Source organism: Saccoglossus kowalevskii, chromosome 20 (genome assembly GCF_978046115.1).
Source record: "Saccoglossus kowalevskii chromosome 20, keSacKowa6.1, whole genome shotgun sequence".
Taxonomy (NCBI): domain Eukaryota; kingdom Metazoa; phylum Hemichordata; class Enteropneusta; family Harrimaniidae; genus Saccoglossus; species Saccoglossus kowalevskii.
In genome coordinates this window covers 7,443,726-7,468,180 of record NC_140660.1, presented here as the reverse complement: position 1 = coordinate 7,468,180, position 24,455 = coordinate 7,443,726, and the positions used below count along the sequence as shown (strand labels likewise).

The window sequence follows — 24,455 nt, the reverse complement described above, 5'->3', positions numbered from 1 at the left end:
TCTTTGAGGGTGAGTTATAATAATCTGAACCTGTAAATGAAGCTAATAATAATAATAATAATAATAATTATTATTATTGTTATTATTATTCAATTCATTTTTCTTTCATTTTTAACTTAAATAATTTCTTTGAGGTAAGGTCCTTTATTCTGTGGTAGCTGGTTCAAGAGATTGGGGCCAGTATTTTTAATAGAACGCTGACCTACATTAATACGGTACTTTGGAATTATTAAATTTCCTTTGGTTTGAAACCTAGTATAAGTTTTGGGTACATGTTGAAAGAGTTGGGATATAGAATTAGGAAAATGTCCATGAATACTATCAAAAACGAAAAGGGCTAATTGGAACTGGTGTTGTTTGTAAATACATTATTCTATACATTATTCTATGGATAACTAATCCATTTCTCCACTTTTCAAAATTCTTCATTTTTTGTAGCAGCCATATGTAGCCCTCTTAATACTACATATCATCTTTTTATCATAAGTCAAGGAACAAAATTTTGAATGTTTCTGCTATAGGAACCAATTGTAATCTACTGGAAACATGCATTTTTGCTCAGTTTTCAAGGTTGTTTTGTGGAAAACTTAGTTACAGGAACTCCTCTTGCTGGATAAATGGTTTTACAGTATATGAAATTCTATAAGCAACGATGGTTATTATTTTTTTACAGCCAGTTTGCAGGGACCGAACGTGAATGTCTGTTTCATATCTGTGAATACCTTGGTGCTGTGGTTCAAGACTATTTTGTTCGTAAGGCACGCAAAGGCGTACTGGCAAACACTCATCTCATTCTACAAGAACCGCAAGGTAGCAAATACGAGGGCGCCCTCAAGTGGAAACTACCGGCCGTTAGTAAAGGGTAATGTTTATATTTAAATGCATAGGCTTCTGCTTCTAAAAACAGCTACTGTAAGATACTTTATTTTGGCTGGAATTAATTTTCGCTGAAAAGACTTTTCGAATGGAATTTATTTTCACTGATTTTTGATGAGTTGAGTGTGAAATATAGGAAAAAAGGTATATTCGCTGGATTTTATTTTCACTGAATCATTCCTGCAGCGAAAAATAGTGAAAAATTAATTCTAAGCGAAAATAAAGCATTTTACAGTAATATAATCTAACATGTTGGGAAGTCAGTCTTTTTAACTGAAAGTACCGTGTATTACTCGCTGCTCTGTTTACAACCGATGATATACCAACTCAAGTTGGCAATGTAAACTGTATACTATTCGTTGAACAAAATGAAATGAATCATGATGTCCTTTGAAGACACCCAGTAAGGTTGCTATACATAAGCAAGGCCATTTAAACTACATTTCCCACAATGCACTGGCGCAATCCCCTACACTGTAGAGCTATAGTTTAAAGTGAGAGGGTCGTCACATGCGCACGCTCGGGAATTGAGTCCCAAGCGATGATAACAACACACGCTAAGAACGCAAAGGCTCATGGGTAGATGCTTGTTTGTAAATAATGACCTGCTATGGCCATCTGACGCATGCGTAGGTGACGACTCCCCCCGCTTTAACTTTATATAGTATACAGAAATTTCATGGCCAGCTTGTAGTGAATTACTTGATTCAAGTAAAGCTTAAATTTGTGTGCAGTATTATTCCTGTTTTTACATATTTTTTCTACAATTTTGTTTCATCATTTTGGACCAAATGAACAAAATTCCTTATTGATTACAGGTTTGGAACATAATGTTTAGAAAAATCGGTGAAAAATATAACATACTGTAAAAGGGTTTTAATTTTGCTTATTCCGCTGGAAAATGTGCTGAATTAAAACCCAGTGAATATGTGAAATTTAGCATAGAACACATTATCTAAATGATAAAACCGTGAAATTAAAACCCACTGAATATGCCTGAAATGGTAAATCAGTGAAATTTAAACCCAGTGAAAATTAGTCACTTTACAGTATTTTATTTTATGAATGATGTGAAAGTTGACTTTTGTGTACAAAGGGTTGACCTTTGACCTCTGTTTTTTTTTTTTTTTTTTATTTCAGATGGATATTGGAGTGTGCCAGAGTTGGTGAGAGGGTGTCAGAAGCGGATTACATTGTGGGGGACGCTAGAGGAAATATAAAAACTAGGACAGAAAAAAAAAATATGAATGCAAGCGCAGTGGAAAAAACAAAACCATCGATGGCTGTGAATGATGACGTAAAAATGACTTCTGAACCGAGTGCTGATGTAGATGGTATGAGTTGTGAGGCGATGAACACGAACGCAGATGTCGAGGGTGTGAGTGATGAGGCGGCAGTGAATGCAGTTACTCTATCGGACCGTAGAAAGAGCGGCGTACATTGTGATTCAAACATGCAGGTCAACACGAACATGGATAAGAGTGTAGTCTCACAGAATACTGATATAAGTAATACGGCACATTTTAGTAAATCGCGAATTATTGTTCAGGACAATGACAATGGTGTCACAGAGCCAACTCCCCAGGATGTGAAAATGTCCGACGACACTCAACAAGAAACTGTTTCACACAGGGCAAAGACTCCTGTTGTCGCTCCTGTGTCGTTTGGTAGTGCCACTTTGCTGTGTAAAAACGACTTCAGACCTTCTTTTGATTTAGTATGTATAGATACACCTCCGGGACAGAAAGCGAAAAGTCAACGTCGACGAAAATCCAGTCTGGTGAGTATTAGGCCATTCCAGTTGCTATCTGCTCCCCTCTGTGTTTTTACAGCTTTTTCACAAATAGACATAGCATTTGTCCACACCTGTATATATCGTACTCGACAGCGTTAGCGCCCATGCCCAGGCAAGCGCCCACCCCCCAATTTTGCGCAATTTTTATATTCGGGGTTACATTCGGCAAAGCGCCCACTCCTTCAAAATGCAACTAATTTAAAACTTGGTCTTGCGTAACGAATCTTGGTAATCGTTTTTATATGATACAGCGTGGATATCGACCACTGTGAATATGTTGTGAATGCGTAGATCACGGTAACTGTGCATATACTACGCTTCGACAATGACAAGTAAAATGCGGTAAATATTTCATGCCATATTCAGTTTACATGTACCTCTCAAAAAAAAATAGTTACCAGTTTTATTTTTAAAAACCATGTTGTTTATTCACTGAAATCAATTCCAACAGATTGTACTTCGACATCGATAATTCACTTCCGCATTGCGTTACCAGAAAGTCGTCGGTACAACACAGCATTCTGATTGGTTAAAAACCAGCTTGACCTATTAGGTCAAAGGACGCTCCTGCAGGTCAAATCTGCAAATGCATCAGTGGAGATAATGATGAGAATTTTGACTTTGACTCTAATGTTTTTAATTTCGTAAATTCTGGTGGTACGTAATTAATTTTTTAATAAAATGTGCATATTTTTTGTGATCATTTCTGTTTCTTCATTTGTAAAAATCAATGAAGATGCAACTATTAAATTACGTAATTTGATTTTTCCTCAAAGACGTAATCTGTCACATGATGAATCAAAACTTTCATTTGCACTCTTTTTCGAGGGGGGTGCTTGGGTAAGCGCCCACTCCTAAAAAAATCATGATTTTCTGAGTTGAGGCCCCTGGGCGCTAACGCGGTCGAGTACGGTATATATAACCACGTGACCACATTGTGAATTGTACCACACCATCCTGATAATTTGGCTTATTGAGGCTACTAAGTTACTTTAAAAAATGTAAATGAAACACATGCAGGAAGTCCGAAGCGACGATAACAATGCATGCTAAAACGCAAATGCTCAAGGGTAGACGCTTATTTCTGAACAAAGACACAGAGTGGTTGTCTGTCACATGTGCAGGGGACGACTCACACAGTTTAAGCCTGAATTTCTGTTCATTTGCACACTTGTATTTCTTCGTTTACTTTACAATTTTGTTCCTACTCTGTTTTGTACATTGTATATTTTTATCTTGTTTTCCCTTCATCGTGTTTGCAGCCGCTGGATGTAATGTTTACAAATCAACTGAAACGTGCCCTGGAAAGAAGAACCAATGGGAAGACAGATGCTATAAATTATCACCATGACAACAATGATGACGATGATGATGAAGAAGTTTTTGTCAAACAAGTATGATACAAATTACTCTTTCTCTTTCAGTGATTTTTGCCCAGATAGTAGTTTGCGTAATTCAGAAAATATCTAAATTAGGCCAGACTTTTATTATCCCTTGTTTTGCGAACCCGCCGAATGAACAGGAGCTGAAAATGAAATAAAAATAAAATTTTATTTCAGAGTAATTTCTCGCACCCGCTGACTTGTTAGTGCAAAAAAATGCTAAAAAAATATTATTTTTATCTTCATTTTTTTACCGCCCACTGCATACCAAATCAAAGATGCATTTTCGTGGGAGTATCATGATCAAAGTACCGAAGTCTCACGCAGATGAGAAACAAGTTTATACATGGGATACAATTTTATTTCATTTCTTTTCTCCGATCACTGATCTCACTTTCAATTCTTTGAGAATCACATAAATGTAATGGAAAAAACGAATTAATTTAATTTTTTTTTCGCCCTCTTCTAAAAAATTGCCTTATAAAAACTCAAGAAACAAGGAATAAAAAAAAATCTGGCCTTAATAAAAAATGTGATCCTAAATTGCCTGAATACATACTTTTGCTTATATTTTTTCTCAGGAGAGAACTGGAGTTCTCAATGGTGTAATTATCTGTGTCAGTAGAAAACTAATTAAGAAACAAAATGAATACAATAACATAGCGGCTGCTCTGAATGCCGAATACTTATGGACGTACGACAGTAGGTGCACACACTTTATACACCAGGTGAGTGGATGGCGCCCTCTATCAGCTGCAATGAGCCATTTTCCAAACTTCTTGAGGTCCCATGTTATGCGTGAAGTCAACATAAAAACGGGACAAACAAAAATTATGTTGTCATAGTAACGTCGAAACATTGCATGGGATTTAACAAACTATTTTTGGGGGCACTGTAAAATACTTTATTTTAGCAAGAATTAATTTTTCGCTGAAAAGACATTTGGGGTGTTATGTATGGAATTTATTTTCACTGATTTTTGACGAGTTGAATGTGAGACATAGAAAAATAAGTATGTTTGCTGGATTTTATTTTTACTGAAGCATCCCTTCCGCGAAAATAGCGAAAATAAAGTATTCTACAGTATTTTCAGGTGTAATAATGTGCTATACATATTTAATAATGGTCAATTTTGAATTAAGAGTATCTCAACATCATATTTACCATTCTGAAAAATCAACATTGTGCTATATAAAAAAAAAATCAGTTTAAAATAGCAACAGACATCACTAGCTTTTACTTATAATTGTAAGATCTCATAGAAGTTTGTAAAATCTTTCATGAAATCTTTTATTGGAAATGTGTGGGTTTTTAATTCTTAATACTGCAAAGTGCTTTATTTTCGCTTGCAATTTATTTTTGCTATTTTCGCTGAATAGATGAATCAGTGAAAATAAAATACAGTGAATATACCTTTTTTCCTATATTTTACATTCATCTTAAATCATTGAAAATAAACTTAATACAAAACAATTAAACAGCCAAAAAAACATTTCAAAAAATGTCTATACCTATGTCTGCAGACTAGACTAGACTAGACTAGACTAGACTAGTTTGGAATTCAAATCGAGGCATATTAATCACCTAATTTGCATAACTTTCATCTTTTTTTTTATTTCCAGGGAAGGAGTAACGATACCAGTAAGGATTATAAGTTAGCCAAGGAACAAAAAAAACATATAGTGAGCCCTCACTGGCTGTCTGCGGTAAGTATTCATCACAACACTGGGCTTTCACTAGCCTTTTCACCACCAGTTCCCTCTTTTTATCACAAATTTAAAAAAAATAGTCCTGTTTATAGTTTGCACTTTCCTTCAAAAGATTTGGACAAAAAAAGCCATAAGCCAAAATTGTCTCAAATATTGTCTATCAGCTCCTAAATTATGGTTCATTTCCAGGAATATTGAAAAAAAGAAGAAAAAGATTGAATAAATCACAACAAAATAGCGACAGACATATTTATAAGATAAAACCCACATTAATTATTTCATAATTTTACCAACATTTTGATCAAGACATGTAGCAATTGTATCCAGAATTATCAAAGAAAACATTATAACCGCCCTGACGATATACCTACTACTCGCTCCTTAAAACTTAATCCCCCCACAGGTTCGGGGTACATTTATCTGTTAATCCCCACCATAGGTGTGAAAAGTTGCGTTGGGCTGGGCAGTGAACTAATAATCACTGATAGCATAGTTCAGAGACAAATATACCAAAATTAGCATATCACTAAGTAATTTACAAGGGGGCGCTATTTTAGGAAAAGTGTTAATATTTTTGGAGCGAGGATACCGTCGGCGAATGCGTAATGATAAGAGAAATAGGTTCCATCAAAATTTCCCCGGGAAAAAATTATGCTGCTCAAAGGGATAATTGAATGTTGTCTTTTTCTTTACAGTGCAAAGATGAAAACAAACACATTGATGAATCGCTTTATCCTCATACATACAACCCAAAAATGAGTCTGGTAAGTGATCTTGTAATTATATTATGAAAGCATCACTCTGATTGGTCAAGAAAGGGTCACATAGAGGGGAGTCATGAATAAATTATGCAAATTACCTATTCAGTCACTACTGATTGCATCCTTACAATTCCAGATTTACGTTTCAGTTGAACATGTGAATGTTTAAAACACCAAATTCTTTTTTGGGCACTATTAAAGGCCCTGTAGTTTTTTTTTCAACAAATTTTGTAAATTATGCCTATTTATTTTAAAACCCCAAAAAAACAAAATAGAAAAATATATGAAAATGGCAAAATGTTATAAATAAATAAAAAAATATGAAATGAAATGAAAAAATGAAGTTGTGATTCAGTGGTAACCAGTGTACTATATCTTATGAACGGGCGGGGGTCGTTGCACCACACATGCTCGACATTTGTGTTGATAACTATTCTGATGAGAACCAAGTTTGAAAATTGACCTGGGCGCTGTCTGTACTAATTGCTGCCAGAGACTCATTCAATACCTTCCGATCACCAATAAAAACACTTAACGTCTCAGTTTGTACTCGTTGATCTGTGCAACAGTCAAAGTCACCATCTTTGTTTATATGAGACCCATATATCTCGCGCATGCATGGCGCCCTTCAACTCATAGTAGTTGCTAACATAGGAAGCAATGCATGAAACTAAGCTTTGTTTACATGTTTACTTTGATTTAACACAGTATTTATCCTGTCATGTATTGTAGTCATGTAGTTACTTACTATATACCGATTGAATTGCACTTTTATATTTTACAGTCTGTAGTTAGCAAACAAAGAAGGTCTACCAGAGCCAGCATCAAAGCCGAGACCACATACTATAGTGACGATGACGACGATAACGCTGACGGCGGCAAGGAGGATTTACCACAAGGAGATACACTAGAAATACAACAAGACTTCAAGAGACAATTTGATGAAATAATGACATCTGCATTGTGAGTATTTCTAATTCTGTAAATGCATTAAAGCGAGAGGGTCGTCTACGTATGCGTGGGAATTAAGTCCTAAGCGACAATAACAACACAAGCTAAAAACACAAAGGTTCATGGGTAGACGCTTGTTTGTAAACAATGACATGCTATGGCCATCTGACATGTACAGGTAATGACTTCCTCGCTTTAATTATTCACTGATTTTTATTTTGCTATTTTCACTGATAAGTAAAATCTGCTAAATTATATCTATGTGAACATGTAAAATAGCAATAGAACTCATTATTTTTCTGGAGGATTCGTGAACTTAAAACCCAGTGAATACATTCAGCAAATGTTAACATGCTTGCTGCTCTGCATCTAAACACCTTAATATGCTAATAATGTGTATAACTTTCTAATAGACCATTTTCCGTACACTGCGAGAATCACGCGTTATGCGTGAAATCGAACGTAAAAACAGGACAAACAAAGGTCATAGCGTCGTAGTCGCGTCAAACATCGCGTGGGATTCGACAAACACGAAAGTATTTCGGGGACATTTCCATGCTTAATAATTTGCTGTCCACATTTGATGATAGGCAATTTTGATTAAGTAAGGGTATTCGGAAGCAATATTCCTCTGTCGAAGATCGGCCGGTCAATGTAAGCTACGAAATAAAGAAATTCTAGTTCAAAATCAAATCGTTCGTTTTTTGCGGCAGACGTTTGACGCGCGTCTTTCATGCATCTCGCGAGATCTCGCAATTGTACGGAAAATCACCTATTGATCAGTGATTGAACAGCTAAACATGTTAACTTGCAGGACTACTAAAGGCACACGGCGAAAGAGTAGAAGACTTAATAGTGAGTACATGTATGAGTCTTATACTACTGTTGAGTATTTTATTTTCGCTGGAAAGGCTTTTTGGACGTTTTGTATGGAATTTATTTTCACCGATTTTTGATGAGTTAAATGTGAAATATAGAGAAAAAAAGTATATTCGCTGGATTTTATTTTCACGGAATCATCCCTTCAGCGAAAATAGTGAAAATAAATTCCAAGCGAAAATAAAGTATTCTACAGTATGTCTGAAATCAACTACTTGATGTGCTTGTCTGTCTAGATACAGCCACATGATACACCTTGATATTCCTTGCGTTGATATCCCACAAAGTCATATTACTGGTAGATTCTGTCATATTACATGAACATGTGACATATTTGCAGTGTGTGGCTGATGATTGAATGTAACTATTTAATATATTCACCACTGTATCATTTAACAATATAATAATAATAATAATAGTTTATTATGCAACTGTAATCTGCTGTGGATACAGTAAGGTAATTATAGTGTAAATTAAAGCAACTAAAAATAACTACAAATTTAAAAGTTCTAATAACTACAAAAAATCAGAAAGTAATAAAAATACAGTAAATAAAATAAAGGTAAAGGTTCTCCTTACCCAGGGGTTTACACAGGCAATGCTTTGTATATGGTATTTTTAAGATATAGAGACAGAGCAATGTTATTTTCCATAATTTTTAAGAATATTATGTCTTTGTTCTTTTCACTGGAGGTAATTTCACAGTTTTTCAGGAGGATTTTTCTTTCATTTTCAAAATGTGAGCAGCTCAAAAGTAAATGCTCTGATAACTAAGCAATCATTGCTGTATATCATCCAGTCCAGGCTAAATTACTGTGGAATACTTTATTTTCGCTGGAATTAATTTTCGCTAAAAAGGCTTTTTGGGCGTTTTGTATGGAATTTATTTTCACTGATTTTTGATGAGTTTAATGTGAAATATAGGAAAAAAAGTATATTTGCTGGATTTTATTTTCACGGAATCATCCCTTCAGCGAAAATAGCGAAAATAAAGTATTCTACAGTAAATTGGATGATGGGTATCAGCTGTCTGTCTTTTCAAAACATAAAATATAAAAAAAAAAATTAATATTTTTTTTTTTTATTTTTTTTTTTATTATTTACTAATATGAGACATATTTACACAGATTACTCAATTTACATAAAGTAAAAAACACAAATTGGAATTATTGATAACAATCATACTCATTTTAGAAATTATACTTTTTATGAAAAGGCAATGCATGCTGATAACTAAACCTTTTCACCACTAGACTCTCTCGCCCACATTTTTCGGCACTTTTTTCTTTTAATTCTTCAATATTTCTGGAAATGAACCCTAATTTTGGAGCCAAACAGACAAAATTTGAGCCAATTTTCATTTTTTACTCAAAAAAATTTACTATTTTTGTCCTAATCTTCTGAAGGAAAGTGCAGACTATAAACAGGACTATTTTGTGAATTTCTGATGAAAAGAGGTAACTGGTAGTGAAAAGGTTAAGGAAGTTAAGTTACGGCAGACTGTACTGTATGGTAATGCTAAATTATGTGTTTCTTCTACAGACAGTTCTAATAGCAATACTGGAACCACTACAGACCAAGATGAGGAAATATCCAGATCCAGTGCCAGTAGTAGAGAAGCAAGTAAAACTAGTAAGTCAAACAACACTAAATGTTGCCTTCTTGTAACGTACCTGGCTCTCTTGTCTTCAGTTAAGCGCCACCTTCAATTAGGCGCCAGTGCCACAAAAACATCGTATTTTACACCCCAATTAAGCGCCAGACAGAGTTGAAATTTTAGCACTTAATGATCATGAATTTGGTGCCGGCGGATGACTACCGGTTACCGATTAGTAGCGATAGGCCCTTACTGTTGCAAAAAATTTGGTTTTGTTTCTAACAAATTTTGAGTTATCAGTCTATAATCTCTTGAAACATGTCTCTTTGGTCTACTGTAGAAGTAGAAATTATTCGAGTGATTTTTAATTTAGCGAATTTCGTAGTCCATACACACGAAATTAAAACGCGAACTACACAAAAATGTTCTGTTTCAAATGAGCTGTTATCACAGTAAACAGTGTTAAATTATTCTTTAAATGCTCAGTTTACTTCCCAAAAATAACTAATTTCTTGATTTGAAAAAAAAAAATCATGCCGTTTTCCCATCAAAATCAAAGCCAAAAGATCGCAAAAATCAGCAAATCTCTTCCGTGTTGCGTTCATATATTATTAAAATTAGCTATGGTAATTTGATCATGTTGGCATCATCCAGCAGATTGATTGGTTAATTAACGACTTGACCTATCAGGTCAAAGAACAAGTTTCAGGTCAACTCCTACACAGGAAGCATGGCAGACATCGTATCGCATCAATCGTTTACATGCGACCGGAATCATTCGCTTACGATGAAATTAAGTTGAATTTTACTTGCATTTTATTTTTTGTACGTTATTATATTTGCTACTGAGTAATAATCGTAACTGTGGAATGCAGCATGACCGGATTTTGCTACCGTGATCATTTACTACTAAGCGATTCATTTGTGTTTGTTTTATTTTTCTGTTGATCGTACGACAAACTGTGAATGTTTTCTAAAGGATGATAATTTTTGTATAACTTTCTAGACTGTCTGAAAACAAGTCATTTACTCAGTATTTAAGATTAAAGCTACAGTGACTATTAAGCGTCTGACTGTAATGTAAAATATTGCCAATAATATATCACCAGAATGGAGCAAGAACAATGGCTTGAAACAGTTACCGGTACTAGAACTTGAAGTTTTTGAAATAAGCGCCATTTGAAACTTTGTTCTTCTTGATATTGATTGATGTAAATGTTCCTGGAATCAGTGCTCGCAGAAGATCAGGGCTTTGTATCAGGATCATACATACTGGGTTACAGGTGTACATGTATTTCATATTTAGTGGCTGTTTTGGATGAAGTCCAAAGTCAGGGATGATTAATTTACGTCCAAACCCATTTTTCAGACCTGCTTTGACCAATCACATTCAAAATGAACACACCGACCATGTATGATATGGACTTTAATTTTTAACGTCTTGATCAAGAATTGCTAAATTCTGATACTTAAATGTGTCTGGGAAAGTGAAGTTTTTAAAACCAAGTAGTTAAAATGCATCATCACAATTTTGAAAATTTCGAAAATGATGCAGATACAACTACACAGTTTTGGAAATGTTGACTCATCTGAATCTTCATTCTTATTTTTGCTAAAACTTCAATTACAATCTATAGTTTCCTTATTCTAGTATCATTATAAATAAAAAAGTTTAAAAGTACAAGCATTTCATCACTTCCAAGGTTTTAAAATACACCAGATTGCATTTGTGGGTGCCTATGTGCCATATAAAAATACAATTGTGGTGTGGAATGTCAAACAAAATTTTAATATTGTTGTCATTGTGGTTTTGTTGCTAGGTTACCATGTCATTGCACCTGAGCATTCCCAGACATTGCATATAACGTGGGATGACCCTACAGGCAGGTAAGTAACAATATAGCGCCCTCAAATAAAAATATTTCTTGGACCAACATCAATTTACTGACTACTGTATTTGCTCTATTAGTTGCTCAGTCGCTTCACATATAACTGAAGAGTTACTGTGGTCAAAATAAATGATATTGTAATGCTCCAGTCAATGTCAACCCCGACCCCTCTCACCTCGGGCGATGCGGGACAAATGTGGGGCATTAGACAGGGTTTACCGTCAAACCGTGCCCGTGGAGGGGGGAGGAATAGCCGTGTTTCGTGTCCCGTCATCGCTCGCATCGCTAGTACTCTGCTGATAGCAAGCATAGCGGACAGTGGCGATTTGTGGAAGAAATGTGGGGGTTTGTTTTGGGTGGGGATTTGTCTATCCATCTTGCCCCAGAAGATGGGGCATTTCGCAAATTTTACAACAATAATTTCCAAATCCCCCACTAAACCCCGAGGTGGGGAGGGTGGGGGTTGACATTGACTGGAGCATAATGAATCAATAGACAAAAATACACCTCGCTTCTTCACTGGCGAAAAAAAAAAAAAAAAAACATTTTACCACTTAGTTTAGTAAGAAGACAAATTCTTGGCACCTGATTAACGAGAATAAGCGATGAGGATTTGAATTCTAGTCAATGAAGCGGTGAGAATGCAATTGTCGAGAATTTTGCACACTCGCTAATAAAGTGGAGAGATTAACAATAATTCTTGCTGAAGTGTGAGAAAGTGTCAGTTTCTTGCTGTAATTTTGTTTTTACTAATCAGCTTACAGTTATACCATTATAAAAGTTCAATGTTTCATCCAGTCATTTTTATAACTTAAGCTTTTCACCACTAGACCTTGTCACCCAAATTTGTCTGCACTTTTTCCTTATATTCTTCAATATTTCTGAAAAGGTGTCCTAATTTTGGAGCCAGAAGACAAAATTTAAGTAAATTTTCAGTTTTTACTCAAAATTTGGCCAATTTTGTCCCAATTTTCTGAAGGATATTGCAGAATATAAACAGGAATTTGTGATGTAAAGAGGGAACTGGTTTTGAAAAGGTTAAACTAATACAGGTAGATGATACCATAATATTATTGCATTTAGCCTTTCTGCAATTCTGAATCTTGGCCGTTTATGAATCAATTTTGTCTTTGTTAAAACTTAGTTCATACCTTTGTACGAGTCATTTTGTTGTTATATCACTTCTGTTTACAATCTCATCATGAGAACTGCGTCGTTTCCTTTTTATTAGAGAGGAACGACAGAAAATAATGGAAAAATTACAAGGCGGGGTCGTGAATGCAGAACATGATGACAACGAGGAAGATGTCGATGAAGAAGAGGAAGATCACCATGACGATAATCAAGAAGATAACAGTTTGGAAGAACCAACCACACCGGAGGCTCCACCAGTGAGACTACTGCTTACAAAGCCGGCTGTTGCGCTAGCTCCAGAGGAACGTGTTTATAAACCACCAAGGATTTTACTGTCGTCGATGACGCAGCAAGAAAAGATACAATATGGTGCTTTGATAGAAGAGTTAGGGGGTACTGTGAGCGAGACGCAGTACTATGATAGGACATGCACACACGTGGTTGTCGGTAAGTGCCAGAATACAAGCAATTTTCTTGAGATTACTTGTTAGTTCCCATTCACCTTTGTACGTCCATTTGTCAATCCGCATCTGTATCACAGACATGCCTGGGTCAATTTCATTCAAACTTCACGCACACATCACATGTTATATCATACATATGTGCATACATTTGTTTCATGTTCCAAGTTGAGATGACCGATTGGTGGCCATCTCGTAATTTTTGTTTCCAGATTTGAATTAAAATGATGATTTTTTCATGAATGTTGTTTCTGGAGCCATATTGTTGCTTTTGACATTTCGGTAAAAATAACTAAATTAGGTGTCCAGTTCTGTGGTAGTTTTTATTTTTACAACTTTAATATGGTATACCTTGACCAAAAATGTTCTGTTGCACTGAGTGCCTTTGGGATATCTTGAATACAGTGTAACATCCACAAACACAAAACTATTTTTCGATTATTTCCATGCTAAATAACATGCTATACATATTTGATAATAGTCAATTTTGATGAAAAAAGCTAATCTCAATGCCATATTCCTCACTGAAATGCATTTCAACGTTATTATAAAAAAGAGAAATACAAATTTTGTTTTTGTGACAGACATTTGATCCATCTTTTTTACATATAACATAAGTTCTCACAGTGAATGGAAAATCGCCTATCGTAAGATCACAGTAACACGAAGAACTGGTAATCTGGATCAGATGTTTTAATTGTATACTTGTATGTGTTTATTTCAGGCAGTCCCACTCGCAATGAGAAGTACTTGGCAGCATTAGCGTCTGGTAAATGGGTCTTACATAAATCATATCTAGAAGCGTGTAGACAGGCTGAACACTTCATTGACGTGAGTTTACAATTACTGTGACGAGGTGCAAGATATGAGTGTGGTATGCTAGATGTCATGTTAGAAAAGTTGTTGGTTACATCACCCCAGAGGTCTACTAAGATTCCCTTGGCTGATTATTCAGATACTCCCAGCCGTTTACTTACTACGCTGACTCTGTCACGTAATGATGAGACTTGTTGATTACCAATTATTATTATACATCTGTCACCCTAACGTCATAAGTTACAGCGTGCCGTAATTTTGCGGTATTTTATGGAGTATTTTCAGCCTACATTATTAGGAAATGTGAATTCCAAATATGAAACGATTACGTGCGTAAGCGTCCTCTAGTAATAAAAACTAACATGGCAGCCCCCAGGGTTTGACCGTGCTCCATACAAAGAAGTTCGCTGACTCTGTTCTAAAATTTATAGATTTCGGCATTCCCATGATGTATCCTTGGTAGGAAAAGATGTATAATAATAAGGTTATTATGAACATACCTCAAAGTATGCACTCAAACAGTACGCTGTTGCATCGACCTCCGCTGCGCGTTGGTTGATACTGCTGCCGTACTGTCTTTGTGCATACTTTGAGGGATGTTCATAATAACCTTATATTAATGGCAGAAATAAGATAAATAGTTAAAATACCTAGCTCGAAAAATTAGTTTTATTTTCATCAAACCTTCTTAAAAAATATATATGATAAATTCTGCATAGAAAATGGCTTTTTGTGTCCTAGGTCACGTGATTAACACAAACTTGCATAATTGGGTGCTTACACGATACAACCTTCACACGAAAGCCATATCCAGTCAATAATAAATGAATGAAATGAACTGAAATAAATGCTATTCTATTGGTAGGAATACGAGCATGAGTGGGGCAACGCTACTGACCTTAGTAACCGTAACCCACAGACTGTCAAGTTAGCGCTGGCAGCAACACGATGGAGACAAAGACTTGATGAAGACAGAGAGGTAAGATTTGTATTTTTGAATTCTCACTTGTCCATTGAAGACTGTATTCTTGTTATCTTTTCCATTGCATTGTTGAGATCTCAATTATATGTATGATGGTTATTGGAAGAGTCTGGTGGCTTTTGTTAAAATCGTTTGTATCATCGCTGATATAGGGCATGGTAGATGAGAGGAAAATGTCTATCATCATTGTCATCTTTTTTGACTCATTTTGTTGTAAAAGTTTCTTTATGGTTACAATAACTTTATTAAAATAAAGTATTCCACAGTATTATTTTAACTAGTTGGTGTCTTGACCAAGTTGTTTTCAGTATTCAAGTTTAAACTTTTTATTAAACATATATGTATATATTTGTTTAATGATCTTCTATAAGATGACTGATAGTGCCAAAAATGATTCAAAGTTAAGCATTTCTGCTCTACTGGAAATGGATCTTCATTATACATGGATAAATTTTATTTAAACTTGATACATTGAAAATCATGAGACCTTGATTTACATCATTGTTTCAAAACGGCCGACCGGTGGCCGTTTTGCTTTTCAAAAATGCTGGTCTGGTGCTATACATACATGTGTCATGTTGTCGTTGTCGTCACTGAAAACAATAATGACTAGTACATGTAATTGTATTTTTTCACTCTCTTTCTCTTTTAGGCCAGTGATGGCGGTGTTGTTGGAGCATTCAAAGGATGGAAAGTCTTACTGTGTGTAGATGCCAACAGGGAGGCTGGCTTTAAACGCTTACTAGAAGCTGGAGCTGCACAAGTATTATGTTCAAGGTAAAACACAGACATATAATCAGTTATGTCATCAGTGACCCAGATCAAGTACCAATAAAAACACTTACCCTATCACAGTGCCTGTTAACATTAGAAAATAACATGACCTTTCCTCACTTAGAAACAGCAAATCTTGAAGCAGATGGTGGGTTACCTCATCTGATTAAAATGCAAAGTAACTAGGATCTCCTTCTGATTTTAATTCTTGTTTCCAGATAGTCAAAACTGATCCTAAGAGTCGGGTTGGGTCTGCTTGGCAACAGCCAGAAAGAGTGTTACAGCAAGTCTCAGAAGTATTTGGACAGCCAATTTTCAAACTCGGTAGTGAATTGGCTAACTGCTTTGGTTTTGACTGAACAGTTGGCTTTCGAATCGCGCTGGCGCCGACTCGTGGTCGCGTTCACTCTAGGCGAGTCTATATTGCATTAGGGATCATAGTATGCTTTTTACGTAGCCGAAACAAAACGTTCCTTGGCTGGCGAAAATGATCCAAACGATTTGTTGGGGTAACATTAAACCAACCGCTAATAAAATTCGACTTCATTCATTGTTATTGCATGGACAGTCCCTTGTATACGAACACCTCATTACACAAAGAAAATAGAACACTTCCCCTGGTATATTTGAAAGCAAAATCGCCATCCATGTAAAATATGACGACCGTCCCCTACTGTAATTTAGATTCACCCAGAGTGGGCGTGACCACAGGACGGTGCCAGTGAGATTCGAAAGCCGACCATTCAGTCAAAACCAAAGCCAATTCACTGGCGAGTTTGCAAATTGACTGCCCCAATACTTCTGAGACTTGCTGTAAAAAAAAAAAAATAAGTCAATATCCCTAAGTTAACTTTTGTGGCGGATACGTTGATATCGCAAAACTAGGCGTTGGGGTGTTCTTTTCGTCACATTAAACGAACTGATTAAACATGCGGAATTGTTATTGAAACGGACATCGATTGCGTTGTGTTTTCTTGAGTTAAACAGACGTGAGGTATAATTCAAACTTGTTTATTTGTACTCAACATGAACATCAATACGTTGTACAGCAAATACTTCTTGATATAAAATATAGATCGCTAAATAATAGCTTCATGAGGAGTTGACATCGTAGAGAGCATAGAAAGGAGGGTGTGCATAACGAGCATCAAGTTGCGAAGCTACCAAGAAGGAATTACAGCGATGGCCTGAATCGGACTTCTCACAACAGTGCTTTGCCTGGTTAATGTAGTTGTCAACGTTAGAGCGACATTTGTCTTGGTGACAGCTAATCAGAGAAGTGCCAAACACGTGTTTGTACTCTAGAATATATCATGCCAAAACGTTCCGAAAATAAAACAACGCTAATGATTGGCGCATACAAACGAAACGTAACACTGTCATTCCATATTAGGAGTGACACGTGACTACCACGAGGCAGAACTTTGGTGGGAATTTTGGGCGGTAAACAGACAAGTACCGCGAGAACGCAATAGGAAACAATGTAGCGAATGTTTGGATATAGCGTCACGGTTGCTACAGAAACCGATCTAGTCTCTCAGGGCTCAACTCGTGGTTATCAAAACAATGTCTGGAATTACAACCTAACTTAGAGAACATCATAAAGAAAGTGAAATTTTTTCATGTTAGATAACTGCGCGCGACAACTTCAGGCACCATTCACAAAATAGTTCCATTAACATTCTGCTCTTTTTCACATAAAATTTGATTATTTCAAATTATTTGACCTAAAACTAAAAGCAATGTCACATTTTTTTTTTTTGGTCCAAAATTAAGATTGAATTTAGCGAAGATCTAAAGCAAATTTACATTTGACCACTAATAGCCTGCTATCACTTGCATAATAACCCATCCCAAATTAATATCCAAATTAGTATCTGACTGGCCTCTGATGCTATAACAAAACAATACTTCTATCTTGTATGCTGATTGAACAGCTTAATTACTTGTGGCCGACTGGTGGCCGACTGGTGGCCGACTGGTGGCCATTTTGTTTCTTGGTTTCACACATCTGGGGTCATTTCTCAAGTACTGACAAGTGTTGACATGTGAATGTCTTGTTTTTTTTTTGTTTTTTTATCGAAGATTGTTGCTTGAATGCACTACTTTTTGAAACTTTGCATATACATGTATATGTACTGTAAAATCTGTATTAGAAACCGCGGCTTCTATTAAAATGGTACAATCCAATAGAGGGGGTGCGGCTTCTATTAGAGCACCTACACATATGAGAAATGATGATTTTTTGGTTCCCAATTGTTTAAAAAGAATGGGTGCGACTTCTATTAGGGATGCGGCTTCTAATACAGATTTTACGGTAATCTCATTTTCAAACTCACTGAATGTTTGTAATTGAAAAAAAGTTCAACTGAAAATAAGCATGGATTTGAACGTGGACTGCCATGCATGGCTTGTTTGTTTTATGATTTTATGGGTCTATTCATTTACAAACACCCTATGTGTTCTTTTTTACACAGGAACATTAAAGCTTATTATTATTGACCTAAGTAGCCCTAAATTGAAGTAACTACCTCGAAACCACTCAAAGTCATAGCTTTGCCATTGATTTTAGGGGTTCAAATTATCGTTCTATTTTGAGGTCCACTGGGAAGATTAGACTACCATAAAAGTAATACCCATCTTAATATAAAGACTACTTAATAGTGATACATGTAGTACTAAAACAATGTAATTGCCCTATCAGCCACTGATGGCGCTGTCATGTTCAGTATACTTCTACACTTAATTATGCTTTTATTTTTGTATTACAGACCTCCATTTACCAGTTCAGAGCATGCCACGCATGCATTTCTTGATATGGGAAAGATTAGAAAGTCAAAGTTAAATGTAAGTACATTTCTGTCTTGAATCCTCGAGGGGCGGACATCCGGGCATTTTCACCGCCTGGCAACCTTCGCGGTGAAAACAAAGACCAAAAACTCGCAGAAAACGGTACTTTGGGATGACTGTTGAGACTCTTCTGAACAGTGTAACAAGATTAGCCCGACGTGTGTAACATATATAAATTTGGTTGTTCGGTATTACTTCAAAGTTGAGTTTGTGTTGTTTTCTCGAATTTTCACCGGCTCGACCGACGTTCCACAGCAGCGCGCACAGAGCCCATAGAAATGCATGTACAGTGGTGCGCGTCGTAGCAACGTGGAACGTCTTATGACAAAACTCCGCCCTCGAGGATACATTATTTCTGTAAATCATGCCCTCTGGAGTTAGTGTTTCTCTGAATGTCAAACATGACCACTTTCTCGGAAGTAGCGAAACTGGGGTGCAAGAACGACGCGCGTCCGTGTCATGGGGCAAATACAAACATGTCAGTCTGTTGTCAATCGATAAAACAGAATCTCATTTTTGTTGCGTTGATTGGTACACCCGCAAGCGCAATGTCACGCATGCAAGTTTATGTTACACCCCAAAACGGTATGCTCACGTATGCGAAACGCTGTCTGTAGCTTATAAGAATGAAGTCAATGTTAAATTGACCTCGGTGTTTGGCAATGTTGTCATTCGTGATTTAGAATATTGTATTCGTGTCTGCTCCACTGTGGTCTCAATCATCAAATTTTAATGAAGCTTGGTACATAAAAGTTAGTTCTTGGTTATGAAACTTATCCATATTAATTACCTAATTTGCCTCCTACTTGAATTTATTTTCACTTTAGGGATGATTCAGTGAAAATAAATTCAGCAAATATACGGTACCTTTTTTTCCTATATTTTACATTTAACTCATCAAAAATCAGTAAAAAAAACATACAAAGACCCCAAATAAGCATTTATTGGCAAAAATTAAATCCATTAAAAAAAAGTACTGTGAATATACTTTATTTTAGCTTGAATTAATTTTTGCTGAAAAGACTTTTTGGGTGTTTTTCTATGGAATTTATTTCCACTGATTTTTGACAAGTTGAATGTAAAATATAGAAAAAAAGAATATTCGCTTGATTTTATTTTCACTGAATAATTCCTTCAGTGAAAAATAGCAAAAATTAATTCCAAGCGAAAATAAAGCATTTCACAGTCAATTTTCAGGTTATTGAAGTAACTTTTTGTTTGTTTGTTTTTTTTAGATGTTTTTGTGCCCAGTGATAGTTTCAGGCAATGAACATCACTGTTGTCTCTTCTCTGTTTCTTTCATGTGAAAATTACAAGTATGGGTGCTGACATACATACATGTATAGTGCATTTTGTAACTGTTTGTGTTGCTTCCATAGGTGGATATAGCAGGTTTAGTTGACTGTGGTGTGATGTGTCTCAAGGCAGAGTACATTGCAGAGTACTTAATGGTAGATCCTCTACCATCTGCGCATAAATACTACGTAGACGAAGCCAGAGAAATTATCCAAACAACCAATAGGTAAGGTAAGACTATCATTTGATTAAATAGATTGTTCATTTGTTTAATGGTCACCAGAGCGCCCTCTAGTCTCAGGGCGGACATCCGGGCATTTTCACTGCATGGCAACCATCACGGTGAAAACAAAGGCCAAAAACTCACAGAAAACGGAACTTTGGGATGGTTGTTGAGACTTCTCTGAACTGTGTAACAAGATTAGCCCTACGTGTGTTACATATATAAATTTGGTTATTCAGGATTACTTCATAGTGTGTTGTGTTGCTTTCTCGAATTAGCTGTTTTCACCGGCTTTTCGATCGGCGTTCCACAGCAGTGGCACGAGTCTTAGCAACGTGGAACGTCTTGTGATGTAGATCCCCCAGAGTACCAATATGATGCCCCACTGACACAAAAAGATTTGCTTGCTTGTTTTGTCTATTCACTCGTGCATTGTTCATGCAAACGAAAATAATACATTGATATAGTAGTCTTAAAAACCATCTTGCAATTATTTTTAATTTGGTGAAATGAAATTCACATTTTATAAACAAAATTAATGTAAAAACATGACCACAAGATTTGTGTATGTAACTCAAGTCACATACAGTCACATACAACTTTATTTTTTCCCCTAAAAGACCGTCTTTCTCAGCATTCTGACTTATCATGATTTTGAGAATTATCATTTTAATAATAATGATCCTTACAAAATTAGACCTGTAGAGGGCGCTCTTATAAAATCAGTTCTGTTTGAAGGCACACTGATGGTCACATGTTATTTACATCACTGCCGTCATCAAAATTCAACCATGCTGTCAACTTTGATTCTTCAATCTTTATTGAAATATTGTTAAAAAAATTGTTGCCTTGGTAACTTGATCTCCTTCAAATTTTTTGTATTTTTTCTTCTTTATCAGCTCTGAATTCTCAGCAGGTACACCAATAAAAAGAAAAGCAGTGGACGATGAACCAAGTGAGTCAAAGCGAAGCAAACGATATTGAGCAATTATACTTACTGCTTTCGTGCTCCAGTCAAGCCAAAGAATATTCTTCCCAAGTGCAGAAAATAAGCAAGCTGTTTAGTGATTGGTTGAAGGGTTTGATATTTGGGTTGAGTAACCAATCAGAGACATTCTTGTAAAATCAACATATAATGGTGTTGTGAATATGCTTACAATATGATTTACCCATAGCCAATATGATTTAATAATTTATAGGATAATTTATATTTTTTGTCAATGAAGTGGAGAAAATTTCTGTTCCCGCCAATAAAGTGGCAAAAAAAAAAACAATTTCCAAAACTGTGAGAAACCTTTTTCACCAATACTGTAAAATGACTAATTTTCACCGGGTTTAAATTTCGCTGATTTACCATTTCAGGCATATTCAGTGGGTTTTAAATTCATGGTTTTATCATTTAGATAATGTGTTCTATGCTAAATATTTTACATATTCACTGGGTTTTAATTTAGCGCATTTTCCAGTCAGCAAAATAAGCAACATTAAAACCCAGTGAATAACCAACCCCTTTACAGTAGTTCTGGAAAAGGTTCTGTTGAGTACCAGAAAACTGTAAAATACTTTATTTTCACTGGAATTAATTTTCGCTGAAAAGGCATTTTAGGTGTTTTGTATGGAATTTATTTTTACCAATTCTTGACGAGTTGAATGTAAAATATAGGAAAAAAAGTATATTCGCTGAATTTTATTTTCACTGAATCATCCCTTCCGCGAAAATGCGAAAAATAATTTCAAGTGAAAATAAAGTATTTTACAGTACAGTATATGCAGACGATTTTCATCCTACTAGTGACTTTTCAGTGATTCGTTGTGAATCCAAATTATGTGTATAGCCAGAACAAAGCCTCTGGGAAATCATTTCAACTCAACAGTCGCAAAAAATAAATCTGATACTATTTTATGTTTTTTCTTATTTTTTTTGTCTGTCCCATCAAATGAATTCATGAATCACATCATATTATGTCGTACTTTTATGATGTCATTTTAAACAAACTCTATTGGCTGTCAGTCAAAACCAATAAAAATGAAGGATGACTATGATTTTCGGCCACTACTGATGTTTGTTATATTATGAAAAAATAATTATTGAAAGAAAAATAGTTCAAAAAATATGAATTGGTTATATATTTTTGTATATTGGCAATAAAAAGGAAGATTTTCATATTTATTTTTTTTGCAAAAATTTCGTTTGCAATCCCATAATGCAATGGACCTTACTTGCATAAAATGGCCGCCAAAATCTTGTCAAGAGCAAGACTCACATGACTTGTTTTCTGACCTTTAACCTTTTCATCACCAGACTTTCTCGCCCTAATTTTTCTGCACTTTTTTCTTATAATTCTTCAATATATCTGGAAATGAACCCTAATTTTGGAGCCAACACACAAAATTTGAGAAAATTTTCATTTTTTATCTTAAAAAATTGACTATTTTTGTCTCAATAGTCTGAAGGAAAGTGCAAGACTATAAATGGAACTATTTTGTGAATTTTTTTGATAAAAAGAGGGAAGTGGTGGTGAAAAGGTTGAATAGTTTTCCATTCTCTTCCGTCTTATCCATGTAATCATAATATTTAGAACAGTGGATGTTGACAGGAGAGAATGTAACGTTATATGAGAAGTAAAAACGTAAAGATCTCATGATCATTTCTGTCTAGTGCTTTTTGTGAAATTTTAAGAAGATTTCAGTGATCATTATCGTCAAAAGTCTGTTTTGTGAGAATTCATTGAGATCTCGGCGGCCATTTTTGTCTAAGGTCTATTTTGTAAGATTTTAACGTGGTCCAAGTGACCATTCATCTCTGGTGTGTTTTTGTGAGATTTCACAAAGATCTCAGTGATCATTAAAGCGAGGGAGTCGTCTCTTACACATGCGTCAGATGGCCATAGCGTGTCATTGTTTACAAACAAGTCTCTACCCGTGATCCTTTGCATTTTTAGCGTGTGTTGTCATCATCGCGCGTGCGCGCGCAGGCGATGACCCTCCCGCTTTAAGCATGTAAGGTGTATTTATGTAAGTTTTACTGAAGTAGCAGTGTGTTATCGCTTCTGGGATGTACTTAAATATTTTTTACTCAAACAACTAGCCGAGCAATTGGTGCGATAGACATCATGGAATTTTGTTCACTTCATTCTAATCATAACCTGATTGGTTATCTCCCTTGTATTCTGAAATGACAGTGTAATAATACCTGCTGTTTTTTCGTGTTTAGTTATTTTAGATATATACAAATCGTGACTTCTTGTTTGGCGTTCTGTTTACAGTGAATCCATGTTATTTTGAAATCACAATTATATTATAGAAAACAACATTTTGTATTTTGTCAACATCTAATGAAGGTAGTGTCTGTAGGCACTTTCAATTCAATTGACCAATGACATTGCAGCTAAAGTAGCTACAACCAATCAGAAAATGTGTTACTGATTTCTTTTGAGTAAGACTCTCTATAATTGGTTGACTTAAGCTGCTTGTCTGAAAGATTAATCAGATTGAAAAAACTGAGCTACTGTATCTAAGAATATTCCTTAAATTATCTAATATGCAAATCAATTAATTTATCGATATAATATCCTTAAAAACTATCTTTATACATGAGATGTGGTTGTTTGTTGTTGTGATTAATTTCATAACAAATTTGTACTGAATTTAATCATATCTAAATAGATCAATAATACTGCCCTCTAGTGGTCACTCAACTTTTTTTAATATGTTCAGAGTCCAACTAACGTAAATTACACAAATCTGTAGTTGAACACTGCCATTTGTAATGTACGTTTTGTATTTCTCAACTATGTTAAATTTTAAAATTTATCTAGTCATAGCATTTTGCTGGTAAATAAATTTAGCGTTTGTATGTATTCCTTGCTGTTGTTTTTGTTCTTTGGTTTATATTCTCCGGAAAGTACAAATCCAAGCCAATTGTCCTGTATCAGTTCAGTTTTTTTTTTTTTTTGCCAGGCGACAGTTCCGGACATTGAATGTCGCTGTTGTCTCTCCTGATTTTTTTTGTATGTTCAAATTGCAAGTGCTAGTGCTGACACATAGTGCATTTGCCACAGAAGTCATATTCATGTTTGG

General features: G+C 35.4%; 1 protein-coding gene across 1 annotated transcript in view; it reads left to right on the top strand.

The window, feature by feature from the left end:
- Nucleotides 1-24,235, top strand: part of LOC102805170 (DNA topoisomerase 2-binding protein 1-A-like) — a 51,170-nt gene extending 26,935 nt beyond the window's left edge. Inside the window, exons 17-33 of the mRNA XM_085494730.1 lie at nt 674-862; nt 2,017-2,656; nt 3,934-4,065; nt 4,635-4,781; nt 5,676-5,759; nt 6,458-6,526; nt 7,308-7,486; nt 8,289-8,329; nt 9,896-9,985; nt 11,771-11,837; nt 13,071-13,420; nt 14,159-14,265; nt 15,116-15,229; nt 15,885-16,009; nt 18,778-18,853; nt 20,236-20,378; nt 21,275-24,235. Of these exons, the coding sequence (XP_085350856.1) occupies nt 674-862; nt 2,017-2,656; nt 3,934-4,065; nt 4,635-4,781; nt 5,676-5,759; nt 6,458-6,526; nt 7,308-7,486; nt 8,289-8,329; nt 9,896-9,985; nt 11,771-11,837; nt 13,071-13,420; nt 14,159-14,265; nt 15,116-15,229; nt 15,885-16,009; nt 18,778-18,853; nt 20,236-20,378; nt 21,275-21,359 (2,638 nt within the window). The 3' untranslated portion in view covers nt 21,360-24,235. The remainder of the gene's footprint in view (nt 1-673; nt 863-2,016; nt 2,657-3,933; nt 4,066-4,634; nt 4,782-5,675; nt 5,760-6,457; nt 6,527-7,307; nt 7,487-8,288; nt 8,330-9,895; nt 9,986-11,770; nt 11,838-13,070; nt 13,421-14,158; nt 14,266-15,115; nt 15,230-15,884; nt 16,010-18,777; nt 18,854-20,235; nt 20,379-21,274) is intronic.
- Nucleotides 24,236-24,455: the final 220 nt, after the last annotated feature.